Raw genomic sequence first — 16823 nt, forward strand, 5'->3', positions numbered from 1 at the left:
CCGTAGCAGTCGCGCGGTTCCGGACTGCGCGCCTAGAACCGCTAGACCACCGCGGCCGGCTATCGTGTCGGACCCAGTTTTGCCCGGCGTAGTGCAGCAAATTGACGTAGCATGGACTTAACAAGTCGTTGGAGGTTGTGTGCAGAAATACTGAGCCATGCCTGCGAAAGCAAGATTTTCTTCACGAACCGATCTCTCGATTCTGTCCCCTAATTCTTCGATGGGATTGTGTCGGGTGATCTGGGTGGCCAAATCATTCGTCCGAAGTGTCTAGAATGTTCTTCGAATCAATCGCGAAGAACTGTGGCCCGGTGACACGGTGCATTGCCATCCATAAAAATTCCATCGTTGTTTGGGAACATGAAGTCCATAAACGGCTACAAACGGTCACCACGTAGCAGAACATAACCGTCTCCAGTCAGTGATCGGTTCAGTTGGACCAAAGGACACAGTCCATTCGATGTAAACACAGCATTATGGAACTGCCACCAGCTGCCACAGAGCCTCGTTGACAGCTTGGGTCCATGGCTTCGTGGGGTCTGCGCCACACTCCTAACACCACCCTCAGCTCTTACCAACTGAAATCGGGACTCATCTGACCAGGCCGCTTTTTTTGTTTGTTTAATGGAATTTATTTATGTTCACAAATCGCAACACCTTCTAAACTTTTCACACTAATTAAGGCCATAGAAGTATGGTCTTTTCCCAACGAGCTTCCGACCAAAAAGCGATTCTGGTAGCTGGCGTCCAAGGTTTTCATGAAACATTTCACCACCTTAGGGGCTAAATTTATATAAACAGTGAAATGCGTATTTTTTTAAAATTTGCAACAGAAAAGCCGAATACAAATTTTCATAGATTCAGCCTGAAAAATGCTTGCATAATTAAATAGTTCCACGAAACTTTCATTCCCTAGTTCACACCCATAGGTACTGAATTTCCAAAAACGAACACGTATTTCCAACCGAGAAGCCATTCTCGAATTTTCACAGATTTAGCTGTAAAACTGCTTTGGAAATGAAATATTTCACAAATCATTTCATCCCCAATTTCAGCCCTATAAGTTGAATTTAAAAAAAAAAAAGAAAAAAAGGAAAACTCTGAAAGATATATTTTTTTAAATTTCTAACCGAGAAGTCAAATACCAATTTTCATAGATGCAGCTTTTAAAATACTTTAGTAGTTCTGTAATGCTGCTTTATTTCCAAAAAAATCTTTTACCAACTAATTCATTCCAGTCGGGGTAAAATTTCCAAAAATGCTGAAACCCATTTCTTTATTTCTGACTGTGAAACCAAATACCAGTTTTCGTAGGTCTAGCTTCAAAATTTCCTTAATAGGGATATATTTCGCCCCCTCAGGAGTGGAATTTCCTAAAACTCCTTCTCAAACTACGCCTACAGTATAAAACCAACACCCTTTCTAAATTTCAAGTTTCTATGCTTAGCTGGGCTATGATCAATCATTCAGTCAGGACATTGCCTTATGTATAACAAGCACAGTTTGGATATTATTGTAAAGGTCGCCAGTACTTGCACTCGTAAGTCATTCAGTGAAGTTCACTCCGAGAGATACTGAAAAAAGTTTGATGGCCGAAATTTGTAGTCAGCCGTTAAACAACGGGTACCACCTAAAACGTGCCCACTTCAATCTTGTTAGTCAGCATTTTTCTCACACAAACCCTCGCTTTCTCACTGGAACCTCTTCTCTCACCAAAGCTAGCGTTTTACTTTTTTGTCATGTGAATTATGCTGCGCAAACCAAATGGCAGTTTGAGGTAACAGTTTCCTTGATGGGAAGAGAGAATAAGAAACATTTATTTGAAGTGCTAGATGCAATTTTAATGCATTTTCCACTCGTATACATCAGTCTCGCTGGGTACAAATTAGCGTTGCCAACCTAAACGTAGATTTGTCTGTCACAATTTTTCTTATTACAGTTTTTCGTTACGAAATCATGTTTTGCAAAATGAACATTTTCCAGTTATAAGTCTCACATCTAATTAATGCATCCAAAATATTTAGCGTAAATACGAAGATATTATCCGACTGTTTGCAGGTGGCTATGGGTGTGTTCTCAAAGTGCACTCAGCTAACAAAGGCTGTTTTACAATATAGACGCTAAACGAACAGCAAAATTTTAATGTGAAGTGTGCGATGCCAAACTAATCACTGGACACGCACCGATAGTGTTTGAAAGGCCGCGATAGTCCATGATTCAACGAGAGGGTAGACGCAAGAGCGAAGTAATTTATGTAAGGTGTTCTGAAATGCCCGTTACAAACTTCTAGAATTTGTAGAGAGGAGTGAGTAGATAATATTTCGAACTGGAACCCACGTCTGCAAACGTTTGAATACATGCTGGTAACGCGACCACGGTTACAAGTTATTGATTAAGTGTGACCCAGTACATCACTTGTTTTCCTATTCTACTTATTCATAGCGAAAGAAATTGCCCGTGCATTCGTTGACGCGTTCTTTTCAACGTGATGCAGTACGGCCGCTTCCATCTAGGATGAGCACCACAATCACGCCTGCTGACGGTAAAGCCCTTTTTCGAAGCCGTTGCGTAATTGCGGCGAAGAGGGTGTGCAATGAAGTCGGACTTTGTGGAGAACGATCTTGGTAAAGGCGACGAGCAGATCTCCCAATGCCGTGCGCTTCGCCATTCAGAAGGATCATGCCGGTATATTCTGCAAACGTGCACTCACCCACGTTGCTCTAACGCTCACAGACATGCTAATGAGGCTCGAACCAGGTCAGAGAGGTTGGGCAGACGTCAAATGACATCAGCGGATTCCACATAACCCCCCCCCCCCCCGATATGACTACCCTACTGCATACCTACTAAGCAAACACGCTTTCAAACGCCTGTAGCACGGAAGCGGTACGTTTCCGGACATGGGTTATTGTTCAAAATATTATTTACTCACTCCCCTCGACAAGTCCTAGAAGATTGTAACGGGACTTTCCGAACACCCTGTACAGAAAATTTCACCTCCTCATGCACCCAGTGGCACTTTTCCATCCATCCTAGAGAAACAAATGCCAAAATAACAGAAAAAACATCCGAGCAGTTGGGTGGCAGAAGCTTTTACCTAACAATCATTACCCGTCAAATCCAATTAACTTTAACCTTGAAAAAAATGTTGAAATGAGTGTGAGTTCCTAAGGGACCAAACTGCTAAGGTCATCGGTCCCTAGACTTATACACTACTTAAACTAACTTATTCTAAGAACAACAGACACACACACACACACACACACACACACACACCCATGCCCGAGGGAGGACTCGTACCTCCGGCGGGAGGGGCCACGCAATCCGTGACATGGTGCCTCAAACCGAACGGCCACTCCGCGCAGCTTAACTGGGAAAGATTTCAAAAATGGTTCAAATAGTTCTAAGCACTATGGGACTTAACATCTGACGTCATCAATCCCATAGACTTAGAACTACTTAAACCTAACTACGCTAAGAACACCACACACATCCATGCCTGAGGGAGGATTCGAACCTCGACCGTAGCAGCAGCGCGGTTCCGGACTGAAGCTCCTAGAACCACTCGGCCACAGTGACCAGCTGAAAGATTTCACATTAACACTCGATCACAATCAACATGGAACCCCTCCCTACCAATCATACAAAATAAAGTCCAAAGTAGACTAAAACTGCCACCATTGGTTTTTAAGCTTTGTTCCTATGCTTGCAGGGAATAATAAAGAACTAAAGAACATAATTTTTTGTTTTGTTTAATCTTGAGATGTGTTTCACCACAATTGTGGCGTCTCCGGTTGCCTTTTTATTTTATAGTTTCCGAAATATAGCGACGGAAAATAAAAATCGCAACACCAAGAAAGAACTGTGTGGCATAAATGAAAGATCGTAGGCGAGTTTCCAAATCTGAAAGATGTCTGTTCAAATTTCACGCCAGTCGCGTTAAGAGTGGTGCTAGTAGCCTCACTATGAGGATGCAAATCAGGCTTGCTTTAAATATACGCTGTAACGGTCATAAATGTCAGCTGCCTTTGAGATTGGACGTGGTGATTTTAAACAAAGGCGCCATTATCAACACCTCACTTAGGTGGACCGAGTTCCTCAATAGGGGTATGAGAAGCTGGATGTTCCTTCTGCGATACTGCAGAAAGACTTGGCAGGAATATAGCCACGGCCTATGATTGCTGCGAGCGGTGGTCAGGGGAATCTACCGGCGCAAGAAGACTGGGATCTGGATGGCCACGTGGCACTACCAACAGCAATGACCATCGTGTTCGGCATATGGGTCTGGAGTATCGTACTGCATCTGCAGCAGCAATCTGAGCAGATGTTGAGCAGTTTCGTTCTTTGTAGTTTTTTCGTTTGATGCTTATTTCGTGAGATATTTGGCCCCCCGGCCACTATCAATGGACCACCCCGTATATACAAAATTTTTGTAGGTTAGGAATACGTTGATCGCAAATTTTGTTGCTGTTCAGATTACAAATGTAATTTACCTTCTTTTACTTTGTGTGGCCGGCCGCGGTGGCCGTGCGGTTCTGGCGCTGCAGTCCGGAACCGCGGGACCGCTACGGTCGCAGGTTCGAATCCTGCCTCGGGCATGGGTGTGTGTGATGTCCTTAGGTTAGTTAGGTTTAAGTAGTTCTAAGTTCTAGGGGACTTATGACCTAAGATGTTGAGTCCCATAGTGCTCAGAGCCATTTTTTTTTTTTTTACTTTGTGTGTTTTCTGTGGCCGCCAACAGAAATCAACTACAAGTCTATATTAACACAGCATTAATCTGCAACACAAGGATGTTAGCCAGGCTTACCATAAGTCCAGAATAAGCCAGGCCGATTATGATTTTTAGTGCTGTCTGTGGTAGTGCCGCTCCTGCAAAAACGTATGAGGTTTGAGAATTTTATGACTGGTGAGGAATTTTTTTTAAATTGTAGACCTACATGTTGGACATCGCGTTTTTAAACATTCACTTACGGCTGTGCCTCTCTCAGCCGACCTTGTACCAAGTACTGACGTCGATGGAGAGGCGTGGCTGCCGGTTCTTCCACAACTTGTACTGTAGTCATTTGGCAACACAACAAGGGCAGTATGTTTATGTAGTTTTCCTGTGTGAAGTAGCTCGTCTAAACATGTTTGATCAGTTTATCTCTGTTCATTTTCTGTCTCAACGTTTTGTCACAGACAAAAGAAAGTGTGTGTTTAGTGTTAATCTACAACAAGAACACAAATGCTTGAAATTGTGTAATTACACTAACAATGAACGTGCTTATTGCACACAGTGTACCGTAGAGTTTTCTGTTGCACATAAAAGAAAGGGTGATATTAGAGACCAGGTGAAAACAGTTGAACATCGGTGTGCTATTACTACTACTGATTTACCAAACGTAAGACCTCTTTTCTCAAAAAAAACAAAGGTGGTGATAACAGTGACCTGGATTGTGCTTCTAAAGAGGAAACATTGACATACCGCAGTGCTAGACACGAATTCTGTTTCAAAACATCAGCCTGAACATCTAAACTGGTTGGGAAAATTTATAACTCCAAAATTTTTAACTACTGGAACCGAAATCCAGGCAGTTATTGTTAACGATAATTTCCCATTTATATCTGATAATGTATTGTGTACTTTGGTAAACATTAATTATATAACAGAAACGTTGAAAGGTATAGGTTATTGTTAGTCAGGGTCATTCTTTTGTAGGGATTATTGAAAGTCAGACTGTGTTGCGCTAAAAATATTGTGTGTCAGTTTAGTGATGATCAGAATAACTAAAGAGAAAACTGGGCACGTGGAGTTCTGCTCAGCTGTTTGAAAATCAAAAAACGTATGAGTTTTTCCAGCACTGCCATTCTTAATTTTCAAAGGAGAAGTTTCATATTCTCGTAAAATGTTCATAATGCCCGATTTGACGCTCATAAAATTGACATAAATCCAGTAATATTTTTCATGGCACACCCATCTCATACATTTTTACTTCCGATGGTCAGGTCCCAAGCTATGCTTAGCTATACCCTCAATAAATCCAGTAATCTGCAGCGAGCAGAGCTTGCAAATCTGGCCATCGAAACGTTGAAGCGGGAGAGACGGGTGCGCAGCGAAAGAAATTGTCACCTAAGGAGCTACAGTGGCCAACAGTGATGATACAAACGGCAGCGCCGTTGTATAAGTGCGGTTGCAGTCACTTCTTGACAGTGGCCATGGGACATTCGACCAGAAGCTTGTGGATATCCAACCGTTTGGTATGGCTGGAAGCTCGAAAGAAATTTGTTATGTACAAATGGTTCAAATGGCTCTAAGCACTATGGGACTTAATATCTGAGGTCATCTGCCCCTTGACTTAGAACCACTTAAACATAACTAACCTAAGGACGTCACACATATCCATGCCAGAGGCAGGATTCGAACCTGCAACCGTAGCACCAGCGCGGTTTCGGACTGAAGCACCTACAACCGCTCGGCCACAGCGGCCGGCTGTTAAGTACACTCAAAGACAAAAATAATGACGCACCACGAAGGAATTAGCCTAATGGAACGGAAAATTGTAGATGTGACGTACGTCTACAGACAAACGAATGATTACAACTTCACCGAAACTGGATGATTTATTCAAGAGAAAGAGCTGGACAAATTGAGCAAATCAATAAACCTCCGGTCCCCCTCTGGCCCGTATGCAAGCTGTTATTCGGCTTGGCATTGATCCACAGGATTGTTGGATGTCCTCCTGAGGGATATCGTGACAAGTTCTGATCAGTTGGAGCGTTAGATCGTCAAAATCCCGATGTGGTTGGAGGGCCCTGTCCATAATGCTCCAAATGTTCTCAATTGGGAAGAGGTCCGGTGACCATACTGGTCAAAATAGGGTCTGGAAAGCACGAAGACAACCAGTAGAAGCTCCCAGAATGTAAGGTCGGGCATTATCTTGTTGAAATGTAAGTTCAGGATGGCTTCCCATGAAGGACAATGAAACGGGACATAGAATATCGTAGACGTACCGCTGTGTTGTAAGGGTACCGCGGATGACGACCAAAGGGGTCCTGGTTGTCGGACCGTATGGCGGCCGACTGTCACGTTGGTACACCACCGCTGTTCAGGGCGTTTCCAGACGCGTCTTCGCTGGACATCGTGCCTCACTTCGAAGTCTGACTCATTACTGAAGACAATTCTACTACAGTGGATGAGATTCCAGGCCTCAATGATCAGCAAAGACGTGTCTGGAGACGCACCGGCCAGCGGCGGGATATCAACCTGACTGTCGCCCGACAACCAGAAGTGATGGTCTAGGGCGCCATTTCATTTCATAACAGGACGCCCTTGGTCGTCGTCCTCGACACTCCTACAGCACAGCGGTACGTCGACGATATTCTACGCCCCGCTTCGCTGCCCTTCATGCCGAGCCACCCTGGACCTATATTTAAGCAAGATAATGCTCGCTCGCAAACGGCGAGAGTTTCTACTGCTTGTCTTCATGTTTGCCAAACCCTTCCCTGGCCAGCAATGTCGCCGGATCTCTTCCCAATTGAGAACGTTTGTAACATTACGGGCAACCAGCTCCAGATTTTAACGATCTGACGGGCCAATTGGACAGAATTTGGCACGATATCCCTTAGGATGACATCCAACAACTCTGTCAATCAATGCCAGTCCGAATGTCTGCTTGCATAAGGACCAAAGCTGGACAAACACGCTATTGACTTGGTCAGTTTGTGAAGTTTTTTTCTCTTGAATAAATCATCCATTTATTTCTGAAATTGTTATCAAGTGTTCGTCTATACATTTACGTCACATCTACAGAGTTCCCCCCTTTCGGATAATTTCTTCGCGGCGCGTCGACTTTTTTTCTTTTTTTGTCTTTAAGAGTGTATACGCGTATATTGCCACTACGCACTTAGCGCCACCATGCATTCTACATCTACATCTACATATATACTCCACTAGCCACCAAGCGGTGTGTGGCGGAGGGCACAATTCGCGGCAAAGTCATATTTCCTCCCCTCTGTTCCACTCCCGGATAGCGCGAGGGAAAAACGACTGTCTGAACGCCTCAGTACGAGCTCTTATTTCCCTTATCTTTGAATGATGATCATTGTGCGATTTGAAAGTTGGTGTAATAATATATGCTCTACATCCTCGGTGAAGATTGGATTTCGGAATTTAGTGAGCAGCTCCTTCTGTTTAGCGCGTCGTCTATCTGTAAGTGTGTCCCACTTCAAACTTACTATGAGATTTGTAACGTTCTCGCGATGGCTAAATGTACCAGTCACGAATCTTGCCGCTCTTCTTTGGACCTTCTCAATCTCTTGAATCAGACCCAAGTGGTAAGGGTCCCACACAGACGAACAATACTCCAACGTATTGTAAGCTATTTCCTTTGTTCAAGGACTGCATCGCTTCAGGATTCTACCAATAAACCGCGATCTAATGTTCGCCCTACCTGTTACTTGTGTAATCTGATCATTCCATTTGAGATCATTTCGAATAGTCACACCCAGATACTTGACTGATGTTACTCCTTCCAAAGACTGATCATTTATTTTGTACTCATACGTTAATGTGGATTTTCGCCTTCTTATACGCAGTAGGTTACACTTACTAATATTGAGAGATAACTGCCAGTCATTACGCCACGCATATATTTTCTACAAATCCTCATTGATTTGTTCACAACTTTCGTGTGATACTACTTTCCTGTAGACTACAGCATCATCGGCAAACAGTCTAAGGCCGCTGACAATACCATCAACCAGATCGTTTATGTAAATCGTAAAAAGCAGAGAACCTATTACGCTGCCATGGGGCACACCTGAAGTTACTCTTGTTTCTGTTGAAGTTGCCCCGTTCAGGACGACATACTGCTCCTTGTCTGTCAGAAAACTTTCTATCCAGCCGCATATGCCATTGGATAGACCATAAGCGCTCATTCGTACATAACGACAGAGATTGCCTTAAAACCTCAGAGTGCCTATTACCAGCGTACCCAAAGATTCCTTCCGTTCGAATTCCGATACCGTACACAGAGTTGTCCGCAGGTCGTCGTCTCGCGGTAGCGTTCTCGCCAGCACGGGGTTCAGGGTTCGATTCCCGACGAGGTCAGGGATTTTCACCTGCCCCGAGATAACTGGGTGTTGTTGTGTCGTCTTCATCATCAACATTCATCCCCATTACGGTCGGAGGAAGGCAGTGGCAAACCATCTCCATTAGGACCGTGCCTAGGCGGTGCCGGTCTCCCGCATCGTTCCCCTACGCTCTGACAAACAGCATGGGACTTCACTTCCATTCCATACACAGAGTTGACATCACAGATAAATAATATGGAACAACAGTGGTTTGTGCAGGCCAACAGGTGAGTTGCGTGCTAGTCTGCCGAGGTTGTCTGCCCAGTGTCGAAAACCCAATGGGACTTGTCTCGGCCGCATAGAGACCTAATTGCTTGCCGGTTAACGAACAAACAGAAAAAGAGTCCAAGAGCAAAAGGTAAGCGGTACGTGGAAGTTTAGTGGCGAAAGCAAAGATACGCGGTGTCACGTTCTCTGGGCACACAAAGCAAAACAAGCAACCCTCCACTTGCGGAACGTGGGACGATAGTCATTGCGCAAACACTCTAACTTCCTGCTCAAGTTACGCTCACGGCTATTTCAGGAGCACCTGTCCATAAGCCGAGACACGGCTGTCAGAGTACCTTTATCCCTGATTTATTTCTTTGCTGGTTTATATTTGTGTGTACACAGCATATCTCTCAGATAGTTTTAAACAATTATGATATTAGAAATGTGTTGTTTATACGCAGTTGTTAAAAGTTTCTTTCCAGGATCTTGTACAATAAAACTATCAACAAAACATATTAATCTACACTACTGGCCATTAAAATTGCTACACCAAGAAGAAATGCCGATGATAAAAGGGTATTCATTGGACAAATATATTATACTAGAACTGACATGTGATTACATTTTCACGCAATTTGGGTGCATAGATCCTGAGAAATCAGTACCCAGAACAACCCCCTCTGGCCGTAATAACGGCCTTGATACGCCTGGGCATTGAGTCAAACAGAGCTTGGATGGCGTGTACAGGTACAGCTGCCCATGCAGCTTCAACACGATACCACAGTTCATCAAGGGTAGTAACTGGCGTATTGTAACGAGCCAGTTGCTCAGCCACCATTGACCAGACGTTTTCAGTTGGTGAGAGATCTGGAGAATGTGCTGGCCAGGGCAGCATTCGAACAATTTCTGTAACCAGAAAGGCCCGTACAGGACCTGCAACATGCGGTCGTGCATTATCCTGCTGAAATGTAGGGTTTCGTAGCGATCGAATGAAGGGTAGAGCCACGGGTCGCAACACATCTGAAATGTAACGTCCACTGTTCAAAGTGCCGTCAATACGAACAAGAGGTGACCGAGACGTGTAACCAATGGCACTCCATACAATCACGCCGGGTGATACGCCAGTATGTCGATGACGAATACACGCTTCCAATGTGCATTCACCGCGATGTCGCCAAACAGGGATGCGACCGTCATGATGCTGTAAACAGAACCTGGATTCATCCGAAAAAATGACATTTTCCCATTCGTGTACCCAGGTTTGTCGCTGAGTACACCATCGCAGGCGCTCCTGTCTGTGACGCAGCGTGAAGGGTAACCGCAGCCATGGTCTCCGAGCTGATAGTCCATGCTGCTGCAAACGTCGTCGAACTGTTCGTGCAGATTGTTGTTGTCTTGCAAACGTCCCCATCTGTTGACTCAGGGATCGAGACGTGGCTGCACGATCCGTTACAACCATGCGGATAAGATGCCTGTCATCTCGACTACTAGTGATACGAGACGGTTGGGATCCAGTACGGCGTTCCGTATTACCATCCTGAACCTACCGATTCTATATTGTGGTAACAGTCATTGGATCTCGACCAACGCGAGTAGCAATGTCGCGATACGATAAACCGCAATCGCGATAGGCTACAATCCGACCGCCGGCCGGAGTGGCCGTGCGGTTCTAGGCGCTACAGTCTGGAGCCGAGCGACCGCTACGGTCGCAGCTTCGAATCCTGCCTCGGGCGTGGATGTGTGTGATGTCCTTAGGTTAGTTAGGTTTAATTAGTTCTAAGTTCTAGGCGACTGATGGCCTCAGAAGTTAAGTCGCATAGTGCTCAGAGCCTTTTGAACCATTACAATCCGACCTTTATCAAAGTCGGAAACGGGATGGTACCCGTTTCTTCTCTTCACACGAGGCATCACAACAACGTTTCACCGGGCAATGCCGGTCAACTGCTGTTTGTGTATGAGAAATCGGTTGGAAACTTTCCTCATGTCAGCACGTTGTAGGTGTCGCCAACCTTGTGTGAATGCTCTGAAAAGCTAATCATTTGCATATCACAGCTTCTTCTTCCTGTCGGTTAAATGTCGCGTCTGTAGCACGTCATCTTCGTGGTGTAGCCATTTTAATGGCCAGTAGTGTATTACGCCAACTGTAGATAGACTAAAATAGGATAGCCTTCTGTATTTCTTCAGGGAACTTAGTCCACAGTCATAGAGTTCAACCACCATTAACGTGCATAAATTGATAACGTCGTCGATCCAAGGGTTGGTTTGAACCCTAGTGTGCTTTAATAGGCGCTGTGCTAAATTTCCCCTTCTCTTCTAATCGCTTCGCTCAGCCTACTATGCATAAACCACTGAAATTGTGGAAAAAGAATAAATCTTTTGAACACAGAGGTTCTCTGCTATGTGTATAACCCGGGAGTTTAGTTGATACGAGAGTGCTAAGACGATACGCAGAGATCTTACCCGGGAATCTCTGCAAGGAAGACGTCGTTATTTTCACGAAGAGCTACTAGGTAAGTTTACAGGAAAATTTATTTGAGACAGATTGTAAAACAAGCCTCCACCATACGTTGCACGAAAGGATCAAATAGAAACAAGTTCAGAGGGAAAAATTCAAAACAGACTAAAAGAAGTGTTATACCTCTATAGTACGTTGGATGATAGCATAATAAAAACAAGATACATAATGGCAGACACATGAAGACGACTGCTTTTCCTGTGGTCTGGTTCGAAGTGGTTCAAATGGCTCTGAGCACTATGGGACTTAACATCTATGGTCATCAGTCCCCTAGAACTTAGAACTACTTAAACCTAACTACATCACACAACACCCAGTCATCACGAGGCAGAGAAAATGCCTGACCCCGCCGGGAATCGAACCCGGGAACCCGGGCGTGGGAAGCGAGAACGCTACCGCACGACCACGAGCTGCGGACCCTGTGGTCTGTAAGCGAGAGGAACAAAAAAGGGGAAGCCCTCTCTTAAAATATTTATGGGTAGCACGGTAAACTTAAATCTGAATGGTTGGTCTAGAATGCGAGACCAGCTGGGCCCACCATCTCGATACGACTGTATACTTGCAGGCAGATGAATCGAAAGCACGGAGTACGGTAAACCTCGCATCTCTCACTTAGAGAAGGCATTGCAAGAGAAGGAAGCCACGTTAGGTAGTAGAAAATTGTGCTGCGATCGTGTCTTGAAACTGCCACTGGTTTTTGCATTGAGTTACCTACGGATATATAAAAGTTGTACGCGAGTGTGATTCGGATCAAGGGTTTTATGAGTAACACATGACGCACTGGAAATTTCTCTTGTCTTCTCGCTTACAATAATTACATTTCTACGAAGACAGATAGTTGCCGCACGCTAATCACGCCTCTCTCCACAACAGCAAGACGCTGATAACGGCTAATACACTTGAGGAAACGGACCCTTCATTCGCAGGAGATAATGGAATTTGCCTGATATTCTGCCGTTATCATTATAGCCCATTCGTTCCTGGGAACCGGTTGAACAACGGATGACGTGATGTATTGTACTCTGGAAGGTGAAACGCAATCAAAATGACAAGCTGAACGACCAAGATTTGTCAACATGGAGGAAGTTTCCATGTTTCACGGAATTGCGACGTTGTGTGTAGTAAGAATAGCAGCAAGAAGAACTATACGTGTAACTAACTGGCAAATTCAAATCTCGCACCTTAAAGAAAAATAGAAAAAATGAGCACAGACTTTCTAGAGCGATTAAAATTCACTTTAGATAAGAATGTCGGCAACAAGTCACATTTTTCTGAAAAAGATTCGATTATTTCCTGCTCACCTTCAAATGATTTACGACCAGTTTTCATGCGTCATGCAGATGGTGCACTCTTCGCTTTCAGTCGTGATATGATGATCTATCTGATGTCAGAAAATATTGGAATCACAGGTTAAAAATTTATCAGCAAATATAAGTGGTTGCTGCCTTTATAATACAACTATTTCAGTACGTCCACTGTATTCGTCCATCCATCAGGGACAAAATGACTGCAAAACATACGTGTTCAAAGAGTTGTGTTACACGTTAATGCTAATAAAAAACAACAGTTAAATTATTACACGGTAACTTTCTTGGAAAATCAAAACTTGTTTACCGGGCAGGAACTCTAACCCAATTTTTCTGTACAAGTGCTGGCTCGAAACATGGCAAAGGAAATAGCTTTCAATTAGACAGAACGTTTCAACAATGAACATATATGCCGAAAGCAACAAAGAGTATTTTTTGGACTCCAACACATCAATATCTACAAAGTTGGCGGAAATGGCTAGAAGCTAAGTGTATGAAGAGTGTAACATATTTTTGTCCAAATAATAGAAACCTTGTGCTCTGCGCAAAGCAGAATCAGTTTATAAAGAAGTCAGTGCGCTTCCACACAAAGAAAGTACGTATAATTCTGAAGTTTTACAAAATTTGGAATGATCTTTCGTGTCAGCCATACTTAATATATTGTCGATCTGAAATGGGCAAAAAGGAACCAAGCATTTTCAGCCATACATAGAATGAAGAACTCCGATGGATTTTGATAGGGTGAAAAGTATGTTTTCGTGTGTGCATGTTATACATATTTATGCATCTGGTCCACTAATAGCTAAATAAAGCAACACCAGTGAAACAGATACTGGTAATAGCTCAAAAATGTTCAAATGTGCGTGAAATCTTATGGGACTTAACTGCTAAGGTCATCAGTCCCTAAGCTTACACACTACTTAACCTAAATTATCCTAAGGACAAACACTCACACCCATGCCCGAGGGAGGACTCGAACCTCCGCCGGGACCAGCCGCGCAGTCCATGACTGGGTAATAGCTAGGAGAACGTTTTGCAGTCTAGCATGTGAAATCCTACAGAACTAGCATGAATGGCGGTAGCTACGAGGGAGCGGAGTACAACTCATTTAATCGAAAGACACTCGAACCCTTAATGTTCTACGTAAAAGACGGTTCGAATCCCGGACCGGCACACAGTTCCAATTCGTCAGAAAGTTATTACAGTTTATATTCCACTGTAAAGAGAAAGTACCACTCTGAAGAATTACAGTTTTCAGGAGTCTTCCACAACACCGTACGTAACAGATCGTATAGTATTCGGGGAACACACGAAACACACTGATACGCATCACGCCCACTACTGGTTAGAAAAAATTTCACCAGTGAAAGATGTCGAAAACGACTAGGACGCCAACACCTAGCAAAATTACAGCAGGAAGGAGACGAGCACAGCTCAGCACAAAACGTGTTCGAGTCCCGGTCCGCTCTACAATTTCAACTAGGCAGGAAGTCCTTACAGCTGCAGAGAGAAAGTACAGTTCTAAAGTATTACAGAGCGAAGTTCCGCACTGATCGTACGCAACAGGTCAATCGACGACCAGGGAAAAGTACAACACGCAAGTGGCGGACTCTTTTTCCACATAAAGTTTACGGATGAAACATATGAAAAGAACTAGGAAGACTTTTCCTGTTTAGGACCTACAAAACTGATGTCACTCACTGATTACTAACTGGGAGAAGGGTGTAAACTATTTCTGTTACAAATGAGAGAAAAGAACTCCAGCGCATTACCGATTCGTCAGATCCTTTTAGCAGTAAAATCGATAATTTTTTAAAAAATTGAAAAAGTTCGATCAAATGTTTTGTGAAATGATGTGCCTAAAAGGAAGTAACAAAATAGATTAGAGAAACATTTGACGCACCACATTTGCTGTACATGAGCGAGCATCCTGAAAGATGAGTCAAACGTTTCTCTAATCCATTTCATTTCTTTCTTCTTGACAAATCGTTTCATAAAACATTTAACCGTTTTCTTTATCTTTTCTTGTTTCAAGTTTTGTTCAGGAAGCATAATCTTCTTGACACTTCATTTGCTTCCATAGCGTCTGCTGTTATCGAAATGTCGTTCATTTACTACTTGATTCGAAAGAAATAGTTAAATACCCAACGAGTGTAACTCGACCTTGACGACATGAACGTTTTGACATTTCATTTACATAGCTAGCAACATGTGTTCGTGAAATATTTCTTTTCCCTCACATCATTAATTAAGTTTTGCTTACTTATCCTAATTGCTTCCAAGCAATTAAATATTTCTTGCCAAAACTAGACCTCGCCCTGGTCAATTTGATACCCCCTTGGTCCATCTCGCACCCTCAGTTTGGGTACGAAAATTCGGGAAAGTACCCACTGTGTAACCAGTAAAATTTTTCTGGGTTTGTGACCGTATTGTCAATATGTAAAACTAGCGATGATCCGGTCACTATTAAAGTGACCTTCTTCAGGTTGTTTTTGTTTACTGTAGCAGTAGTAGTAATAGTAAACACGAGCACCCTGAAGAAGGTCACTTGCAATAGTCAGCGAAACATATTGACAATGCCGGTCACGAACCCAGAAAATTTTTATTGATTTTGTCAATGGCCGCGGAAGCCTACGTTTATATTTAACGCACTGAGTAATTTATAGGGAGTCTTCATTTCCCTCAAACATTTGACCAATAACGAATTGTGTGATTTAAGGAGCCACTGAGCAGGAAACTATGCACTGTGACAAAACTGCACTGAACACTCGCGACCACCGCAGCTGACGGAGCGGCGCGAGCAGTCTCGAGTAGAAACGCAGCCTCGCAGACAGGGTGGCGAGAGCGGCTTTCTCGCCGCCATGCCAGCGCCAGATCGCGGACGCCGACTTTGGCTCGCGAATCGCGGCGCACCGTGCAGCAGGAGTGGCTGCTGCCCCGGACTGGGCAGCTGGAGAGACAGACTGACCTGCTTGAGGTAGGCGGCGCTGATCCCGGGCAGCTCCATGGCAACGGGACTGGCGAGGCAACAGACCGCCGCTGCCCACTGCACTGCACTGGCGGCGCGCGCCGGCGCACGGTGCTTATATACCGCGCAGCTGCCGGCGGCCTCGCAGGCCGGGGTCTGCACGCGGACTCCAGGCTGGCTGCATCTCTCGCCGCCCCACTTCCTACCTCACCTGCTTGGTGTAAAACTTCTTTTTTTCTTCGGATTGGTTCTGCACGTCAAAAAATAATTCAGGCTTCAAACTAAAATTTTTAACTAAGTAACTTGTATGCCCAGATTTATTTTAATTTTCTATTAGTCCATCTCCTCCTTACTCCTCTATCTCTGCCCCCCCCCATCTCTATCCAACTCCCCACCCCCACTCTCTACCCATCTCCTCCTGCCCCCCTCTTTCTCTCTTCATATGCTGCTCCCCCTCTTTCTGTCCATCTGCTCTTTCCATCTCTCGGTCAACTTGCTCCACTCTTCCCCCTCTGTCCATCTGCTCCTTCCCTCCTCTGTCCATCTCTTCCCCCTCCATCTCCTCCTCCACCTTTCTTTGTTCATCTCCTCCTCCTCTTCTTACTCTCCATCTTCTCCTCCCCCTCATTCTGTACATTACCTCATCTCCCCTCTCACTGTCCATCTTCTTCTGCTCTGTCTTCCTGTCTGTCGCTTCCTCCCTCCTCTCACC

General features: G+C 44.3%; 1 protein-coding gene across 1 annotated transcript in view; it reads right to left on the reverse strand.

Moving 5' to 3' along the window:
* Nucleotides 1-16182, reverse strand: part of LOC124597453 (facilitated trehalose transporter Tret1-2 homolog) — a 252053-nt gene extending 235871 nt beyond the window's left edge. Inside the window, exon 1 of the mRNA XM_047135939.1 lies at nucleotides 16112-16182. Coding sequence (XP_046991895.1) covers nucleotides 16112-16150 — 39 coding nt within the window. The 5' untranslated portion in view covers nucleotides 16151-16182. The remainder of the gene's footprint in view (nucleotides 1-16111) is intronic.
* Nucleotides 16183-16823: the final 641 nt, after the last annotated feature.

This window comes from Schistocerca americana, chromosome 1 (genome assembly GCF_021461395.2).
Source record: "Schistocerca americana isolate TAMUIC-IGC-003095 chromosome 1, iqSchAmer2.1, whole genome shotgun sequence".
Taxonomy (NCBI): Eukaryota; Metazoa; Arthropoda; class Insecta; order Orthoptera; family Acrididae; genus Schistocerca; species Schistocerca americana.